This window comes from Macrotis lagotis, chromosome 3 (genome assembly GCF_037893015.1).
Source record: "Macrotis lagotis isolate mMagLag1 chromosome 3, bilby.v1.9.chrom.fasta, whole genome shotgun sequence".
NCBI classification, from domain to species: domain Eukaryota; kingdom Metazoa; phylum Chordata; class Mammalia; order Peramelemorphia; family Peramelidae; genus Macrotis; species Macrotis lagotis.
The window spans coordinates 244,924,701-244,933,984 of record NC_133660.1 but is presented as its reverse complement, the minus strand read 5'-3'; the positions used below and the strand labels follow the sequence as shown (position 1 = coordinate 244,933,984).

At 44.5% G+C, this 9,284-nt stretch overlaps 1 protein-coding gene across 1 annotated transcript; it reads left to right on the top strand.

Moving 5' to 3' along the window:
• Positions 1–423: 423 nt before the first annotated feature.
• Positions 424–5,966, top strand: DBX1 (developing brain homeobox 1). The gene is made up of 4 exons (XM_074227564.1): positions 424–793; positions 1,512–1,613; positions 3,643–3,845; positions 5,577–5,966. Exons 1-4 carry the CDS (start codon positions 424–426, stop codon positions 5,964–5,966), a joined length of 1,065 nt encoding a protein of 354 aa, XP_074083665.1.
• Positions 5,967–9,284: the final 3,318 nt, after the last annotated feature.

Here is a 9,284-nt window from a genome sequence, read left to right as displayed (position 1 = left end):
CTGTATTCCAAAGAGGCGGTCAATATGCAAAATTGATGACTACACGTTCTTTGTTACCAGGCCATTGTGCCTTGCTTGCTTATGAAGTCTAATCCAATCATAAATTGCACCCCTGCACCAATCAGAGCTCCCAAGGCCCTCGATGAATGAAGCTCAAGTGGAGAACTTTGTTGAACCTCATTGTTCAAGCTGTCACTTTTCAAAGGGCTTTAGCGGACTGGCCACTATAAAACCCATCATCTAGCAGGAAGGGCCACGTAGACCTCTTGTCACCCTGGCTCGCTGGATCTTCCCTGGAGAAGTTGGCAAAGGAGGAGAGGAGAACTGAGGGTGGGAGGGGGAGGGAAGAAGTCTCCTGTTGGATACGTTGAATAAGATTATTTCTTTAAAAAAAAAGAAAAGAAAAGAAAGCAAGCTACTGAGATGATGTTCCCTAGCCTCATTGCTCCTCCAGCAGTGTATCCCAATCTCCTGAGACCCACTCCTACGCTCACGCTGCCTCAGTCCTTGCAGTCTGCCTTCTCCGGCCACTCCAGTTTCTTGGTGGAAGATCTGATCCGAATCAGCAGGCCGGGGAGTTACCTGCCCCGCAGCGTCCCCCCACCCAGTCTGTCCCCTCCAACTTCAGGAGCCACTTCTGCCATGACAGACACAGTGACCTCAGACCTCGTCAGCTCTCCAGCCTCCAGTAGCCGACGAGGGTGTTCTCCGCAGACCTCTGCCTCTCCGGCAAATGAAGCCACTTTTCTCAAGTTCGGAGTGAACGCCATCCTGTCCTCCTCTCCCAGGACGGGTAAGTGACCAAGAGACCCAGGAATTAAGGACACATTCGGGAGCTCGCCTCGGTAGAAGGGTGGAGGATGTGGGGAGCCTCGAACGATTCCTTCGGCTGCTTTAGTTCCCCCCATTCGAAGACAAGGCTGGGGCTATTTCAAGAGCCGGGAGGCTCTAAGAAATCTTAACTGACCCTAGCAGAGCCTCACCAAATCCGGGGCTCTCCTTTAGCCTTTTTTACAGGATCCTGAGTCAAAATAAGGCTGCCAGAGTCCCGCCGTCGTTTTCTTTCTCCCATTGCCTTTCTCAGGATGCTGGCAAGATGATCCTCTTAGCCACACTTTTTGAGCAAGGGATGATTTTTAAAATACACGATTACAAAAATTGATGTGCTACGTGCTGTGATCCCTCCCTTCCCTACTCCAATCCCGTTTCTCTCCTTACAGCCCATACGCAACCCTTCTGGGAGGGGGGAAGAAGGAGCGATGACAACCACCCATAAATTCAGAAAGCAGTTTGATTTACTTTATCATTGTTTTCGGGTGGGGCTGGGGGTAGTAATCGCAGGATCCACGGCATATTTAATCACGTCGAGCTTCCCCCCCTTAACGAATCCACTAAGTAATTAAATATTCTCTCCTCCCCTCCCCCTTTCCCTCCTTCTCCTCCCTCTCTTCCTCCCACCATCCCTCTTCCTCTTTCCTTCCTTTTCTCCCTCTTCCTTTTCTCTCTCTCAGAGACCTCCCCTGCCTTGCTCCAGAGCGTGCCTCCCAAGAGTTTCTCCTTTCCCTATTTCGAAGGATCCTTCCAGCCTTTTATCAGATCATCTTATTTCCCAGGTACGTCTCAAGTTTTTCTTTCCTTGCTGAACATTCACTGACTTCTCTTTCGCCAGCCATCTCGTCCTTTGCATACCCCTAAGTAATATTTCTCCGTCCATTCCTAGAGGTTATGCTCTGGTTCAGAGGTTGGAGGGAGTACAACATTCAAGAATCAGTCGCGCCAATTTGATGCCCTATTTAGCACAAGCAGTGACTGCTTGACATTTTGCTCCAATTCCCTGCTCTACAAATTAGCAGGAATTGTCATGGTCCAAATTTGAGGCGGTTCCCTTCTCACTGAGAAGCTGTTGGCATCTCTTCATGGCCGCCGTTTTCCCACAGAGTCAGTGCACTTTGCCATGATTCCCAACAAAGGTTTCAGCACCGAGACCAATTGGTCAGCTCCCTCTGGGCAGCCACACACAGACCCGGCACTCACTCTACCATGCTGCTGATAGACACTTACCAGCCATGGGCTAATTTCCCATTAAGGGTCATTCAGTGTTTCAGCATTTTCACAAGACCACATGGAGTGCTCCGTTGTGTGGGATGTTTGGTGTAGTCAGGGGGATGTGGGGAGAAATCCCCCTCAACCCCCCTCATTCTGCTTTTTTCAGTATTCCTTCCTACTTATAATCCCCACGCCCCCAACCCAAACAAAATAATATCAAAAGAACACGGAAGATCTAGAATAAGAAACCAATAGATGGGAACTCGAGGTCAAACTCTCCTCCAAAGCCTTCCTCCAGAGGGAGGCGCCGCCACACCTTGAGCACAGAAACTAATCCACAGGTCTAGCCTCAGAGTAAAAGGTGCAAGTGGAGATTTGGTTTTTCAATGGAAAATGGCTAGCTATGGGGAAGGGCAGGGACCCAAAACACCGATCTCCCAATCTCCTGATACAACCAGAAAGAACAAGAGATTAATTTTTAAAAGGAGAAATGGGGAAATTCAACCCCCCCCCAAAACCTTTCATTCATGCTGTAGATAATGGAATCTGCTCCCTTTCTGCCCTATCTCAATGCCTTAACAATAACAACTTGAGGTTTATAAATAGCTTTTCATGTCCATTTAATGAAAATGATTTGGGGAAGAGAAGCCCAAGCCATCAGTATTCTCCCAATGGTCTTGGCATGCAGTTGTGTTTAGTTTGAAAGTGTAAATCTCTTTTGTTCCAATAATATATGGCTTTAGCTGCTTGTCCTCAGCCTTTTTCTGTTAGTTCATTACTACACAATTACCATTCACGCTTCATTAGAATCTCTGTCTCTCCTCGGGAGGTTTTTTTTTTTTAAAGGCGAAACTCTCTCCCTTTTATCATGCCAATACCCATTGGGAACCGGTCGATGTGCTAATGAGCTGCCACTTTTCATGTATTTGGACAGAATTCTTTCAGTTTTGTAAAGAAGGAGGGGAAAAGATTAATATTTTAAAAGATGAATACGGTTGATTAAAAAATGAAATCCCTACATCCTCAGAGAAATGTTTCCTCTTCTTTTCCAGAAGGCACCTCATTTTGATCCGAAGAATAAATGTAGAAGCTATATTGTTGATAAAAGCTTCGGAAAATCCAGGGGTTCAGGGTTGAAGGGAAAAGGCGATTTTATTTCACCTCTGTCTTAGCTAATGCGCTCAGTCTTTTTTCCTCCTTTCTTTGAAATTCAAAACAAAACAGACGACTATTGAAACTATTTTATACGTTTCAGTTGTCGTATCTAATCCCAGTTATTACGGTTGAAAAGGAAAGTTATTTGGGCGGAAAGCGCTTTTCACCATTGCAGGTTTATAGGTGCTGGGCCTATTCACTTGGGATATATGTCTCCAGGGAAAGAAAAGGGAGGGGGGGGGAGGGAGAAAGAGATGGGGAGGGGGAGGAAGAGAGCTGAAGGAGATGAAGGAAAGAATGGGGGGGGGTAGAAAGAATTGTAAGCAAAACTGGAGGGGCCGGGAAAGAGGGAGGGAAAAGGCGAGCTGGTGGCCAGAAAACACCTCCCCAGTGGCGGTCCTGCTCCCTAGCTCATTTGCCACTTTCCCTCCCTCTTGGCAGCATCGTCGTCAGTGGTGCCCATTCCTGGCACTTTCTCTTGGCCCCTGGCAGCGAGGGGCAAACCGAGGCGGGGAATGCTTCGACGGGCAGTGTTCTCCGATGTGCAGAGGAAAGCGTTGGAGAAGATGTTCCAGAAGCAAAAGTACATCAGCAAACCCGATCGGAAGAAGCTGGCAGCTAAACTGGGCCTGAAAGACTCTCAGGTGAGGGGGAGGGTTCTTTGTTCCTTGTCTCTCCTTCTTTCATAGAGTTTGAGATCCAGAACTGGGAGAGACCTCTGCGATCATCTAGATCAATGTCTTCATTTTATAGATGAGGAAACTGAGGTGGAGATTAAGTGAATTACCCCGGTCATGCAGGTAAAAATTAGAATTTGAACCTAACAAGTCCCAATCGATTGAATCCAAGTTCTCAGATTTCAAAGTCAGTGCCCTCTTTTGAGGCATAGCGATGCAGTGGAAAGAGCCCTTGAGTTTGAAGTCAAAGGAGCTGGGATCAAATCTTCAGCCTTGCCACTTCTGTATCTCTATAACGTCTGACAAGTCATTTCACCTTCCAAAATAAAGGGGTTGGAATCTAGTCATTAGACTGTCCTAGGGCCCTTCTAACCCTATGACCCCATGATTTGCTGTTGGCCTATGACCAGGATGAATTTTTGTCCTTGGGGTTTTCTTGGCAAAATTGCTCCCATGATGACTATGATTCCATCCATTACCCTTCTAAAGTGCAGGGTCACAGGCCAAAACCCCAGTTCTTCCTACAGCTGGGCACAAGGAACTGACCATAAGTGGAAAGTACTTTAAAGAGCCCTGGAGATGCACCAGGGAAACTAAAGAGGAGAGCTTCAGGGTCACTGTCAAAATCCTAACAGGAATATTTATAGCTAGGTCAAAACGAAGGGGGAGGGGAGTGAATCTCTTACTTGGAGGTAGTGAGATTCAGGAGGCGGTCTCACTACGAGCAATGCCCTCAGAAGGAAATGAAGTGAGGATTAGGGTAACTTTCCTCTGCGTTTCCCAATGCTTGTTTTAGCTCTCTTTGCTAGTTCCTGCCACTGGGCAGTCAACAGGAATTCATTCAATGGAGGAAAAATCTAGAAATAAATGATGAAAATGGAGAATTGGTAGTAAACCTGTATTATTGACTAGTAACTCAGTGTTCAAAAAGTCCATGGAGATGAGGCCTAAGTTTTAGTCAAAAGTTCCAGTCCTGCTGTTTCACTAACTAGTTTCTATATCATAAAACAGTGACAACACTAGCCCTGTTTTTCTGCTGTATAATGGGTGCTGGGTTCTCTCCAATACAAAATAAAGGTCCATAGTTTCTTTATTCTTCTTTCCCTCCCCCTTGAATTCTAATCTTTTCCCTTCTCCTTGATTTTGGGAATGTATACAGGATGAAGTGGAGATAGAAAAGGGATGTGGGAAGAAAGCAAAGGAAAATAGTCCAAGTCCTCCCTTCCTTCTTCCTATCGACTTTCCCAGCTTTTCTCCCCACTGACCTCCCTCAGGTCCTCTCTTTCTCTGTACATTCTCCCTTCCCCCTTTCCAGTTCTTCTTCTGCCCCTTCTCTCAGCTCCCTTGCTTCCACTTTCAACTCTTCTTTCTTCCCCCTGCCCCTCCCTCCGTTTGATTCCTCACCCCAACTCTGGTTCTCTCTCTCTCTCTCTCTCTCTCTCTCTCCTCACTTTTCGGGTCCCCACTCCCTCCTTTGCTTTTTTCAGCTCTTTCCTCAAGCTCTCTCTCTCTCTCTCTCTCTCTCTCTCTCTCTCTCTCTCTCTCTCCCTCTCCCTCTCCCTCTCCCTCTCCCTCTCCCTCTCTCCCCCTTCCCTCCCACTAGAAGAGTTTTCCCTGCTGCACCCTCCCACAGGACTTCCACCCCTCCAGGGGGCAGCAACCTCGCTCACCCTACCTCCTCTCATCCTTGTCCCGCAGGTGAAAATCTGGTTTCAGAACCGTCGGATGAAGTGGCGGAACTCCAAAGAGAGGGAGCTGCTTTCGAACGGGGGCTGTCGCGAACAGACTTTGCCTACTAAACTCAACCCCCACCCGGATCTCAGCGACGTGGGCAAGAAATGCCCCGGGGTCGACGACGAGGAAGAGGACGAAGAGGACGAGAGCTCAGCTCTGGGCGCAGCCAGCCCTCACCACGCCCTGGCCTTCCACCGCTCTCCCGAGCGCCTCCACCTCCGCGACCGGCTAGCAGCCCAGCTGCCCCCTTCCCCGTCCCATTCGAGCAGCCCCAGCAAGCCATCGGACTTCTCAGACTCGGAGGAGGAGGAGGAAGAGGGCGAGGGGGGAGAGGAAGAGATCACAGTGTCTTAGAAGGCCCTAGCCAAAGAGGGGACGATACGGACAAACAGACGGGGTTCTCAAGGGCTATCCCTTCTAGAGGAGGGAGCCCCTCGCCTTCGAGCCTGGTGTACCACCTCAAGTGGTCCGAGAATCAACCAGGAGCTGCCCCCCTATCTTGCTAATCTTGCTAGTCTCTCTCTCTCTCTCTCTCTCTCTCTCTCTCTCTCTCTCTCTCTCTCTCTCTCTCTCCAGAAAGTTTGCCATTCAAACCCACTTTCCACAGAAGATAGGCTACATCTCCTAGGAGATCTTCTCCTCCTTCCCTCTTTCTCAACCCTCAACAAAAAGTTAAGCTTAATGAAATTCTGGACCCCAAAGCAGAGTTGTAAAGGTCCTTATAAATTCAATGCTAATTGCAAAAGATATCAATCCTTGGGTTGGGGAGTGAGGCCTGGAGAAGAGAAGGGCTCTTCCAGAGCATAAATTTCAGAGACAGAGTGGGATATGGTTAAATCTAATAGTCTACTCAAGCTCGACATCCTTTCTAGGAGCTCTAATATCCATTTGTGCCTCTACCCCTTTCTTTCACAATTATATTAGTAAGCACAGCACAGTAATTGGGATAGGGTTTGGGGTGGTGACAGTGGCAGAGAAGTAACTACTAAGGCTTTACTCACATCAAGGATTGAGGTCCGTTGTATCAGATTTTCAAGCCTACGCTCAACTGGGAAATACATTGTCTTAAGGGAGAGAAAAGGTAGTTTATATTTTTTATATGTCTTTAAATTTTTTTCTTTATAATTTATACGTCCATATTATATATGTCAAGCACTCTCTAACCAACCCCCTTTCGTTCCCTTGTTGATACCACCTCCAGCTACAAGGCTTTTTGGTTCTGGGTGCAATGTGAAATGTGGATGGAGGGATGGCCAGCCCTCTGACTTTTGGCCAAATTTGGCTGTCTTTGCACAGCTTTTATGAACTGTACACAATTTTGTACACATGTGCTGTATGGATTTTTTATACCAAGGTTATTGTGAATGACACTAAGGAAGGACTGACTAGATTTGGGTTTTTTTTTTTGTGATGGTTTTTAAACTAAAAAAAGTAGTTGTTTAATGGTATAACTTATAAAGAAACAGTTTTATTTTGTATTTTACTCTGTACAGATTTTAAAATATGTATGTATATATAATAAATGGAACAAATGCCAAATAAAAATTAGAATGTTGAGATTTCAGGGGAACTCACCATTTGTATCAAAACAGAACTTTATACACAAAATAGTTGTATTGTCTTGGTTAAATCATTTAACACTTCCACCTTACCCCACTTTCCTCATCCATAAAAAAAAATTCAGAGTTTGATTTAGACTTGATGACCACTCTGTCTCCATAGACTGACATGATTATATTAAGAGAAACAGATGAAAACAAATTGGAAAGGGCTAGAAGATAGGGTACTGGTCCTGGAATCAAGAGGACCTGAATTCAAATCTGTCCTTAGACACTTTATAATTGCCCAGCTGTTTGACCTTGAGTAAGTCACTTTGCCCTACAAAAACCAAAAAGAAAAAAAAAAAAAGAAAACAATTTGGAAAGTGTTCAATATTACCATGATTTCCTGCTCTCTCTTGAGAACATTGTTTACACTTTAACACTTATAAAATTTATTTGGTCTCTCCTACCATTTTAGAATACATCAATGTGATCATCAATGTGACATCAATGGGATCACCAAGGGTCCTGTCTCTAGTATTGTTTTTTCTTTTTATAACAGGATAAGAGGAGATCTTTCAATTCAACTTTTCTCTTGGTGATTTCTTCCACTCTCATTGATTCTTTTATCACCAATAGGCAGATGCATTCCAAATCTGTATGTTCAGCACAGATATCCACTCTAAATTTTAATGTCATATTTCTAAATGCCTAACAGATCTCCCTCCTGAATATCCTGCCAGCACCTTAGACTCAAGAGGTTAAAAATGAGCATATAGTACCCACACAACCTAGTCTTGCTCTTAAATCCTTCAATTCTATTGTTGATATGTACAATCGTTTCTTCACTCTCGAAATTTCATAGTCATGTTTGACTTATGCTCACCCTACAGCAATCTAAATAATTCTTCACTTCCATTGCATACTTGCAGAGCTCTAGCTTCCAGTGCTTCCTTTCTTTTCCCTTTTCAACTATACTACTTCAAGTATATATCAAACCATAGCCTCCTGAGGTGACTTCCTGCCTCCCATCTCAATCCATCCTTTACAACATTGCTTCAGTAATCTTTCTATTTCACTATTTTGATCAAGTCATTACTCTACTCAAAGTCTTTCAATAGTTCCCTACTACCTAAGGAATTAAGTATAAACCCTCTGGTTATAACCTCCCACAGTTTTCCTCCATTATTCTACTTAATAGGCAGTTCTAGCCAAATGTATACTTCCCTTTTTTACTTCTTAGCCAGCACATTCTCCTCTCCATACCTGTACCTCTGCAATCCACCATGTTTATCATGGGCTTCTCTTTTCTTTCCATTCCGTATCTCTACCCTTCCTTATTTCCAAGCTCAATGCAGATCTTACCTCTTCCATGAAGTCATCCTTGAGCTCTTCAACTAAAGTGACCACTCCTCATTTTTTTTTTTTTGTTTTTGCAAGGCAAATGGGGTTGCTTGCCCAAGGCCACATGGCTAGGTAATTATTAAGTGTCTGAGACTGGATTTGAACCCACATACTCCTGACTCCAAGGCCAGTGCTTTATCCACTGCACCACCTAGCTGCCCCTTAACTCCTCATCTTTTTCACAATATACTCTTTTGCACTTATCACATTTGGATTTTATTAGATTTAGAGTCCATGTCCTAAACCCAGCTTAAGATGTAAAGTTCTTGAAGGAAAGAAGTCTAACTCTTTGTGATCACTGGCTAGTCAGTTTATCTCTGTTTCAGTTTCCTCACCTGTACAATGGGTGTAATGACATCTGTAGCACCTACTTCATAATTATGAGAATTAAATAGGATAATTATTTAAATTTCTTTGCAAATATTTAAGTGTTATTATTATTATTATTAATTGAGAGCAGGTATGTTTTATTTCATCTCTGCATCTCCAGTATTTAGCACATTCTAGACAATTGCTTGTTGAAGTGAATTATTGAACTGAATGGGAGAAATAGGGAATCAGAAGAACTCACCAAGATCAGTTTATCAATCCCAAATAATTGATCTATTGGTTATATTCTCTAAATGGATCCATACTCTAATAAATGTGGCTATTTCCTATAATAGGGCAGATAATTACCCCCCCCCCCATCATCTCCTTAGTATAGCTTGGGCCATTATCTTCCCAA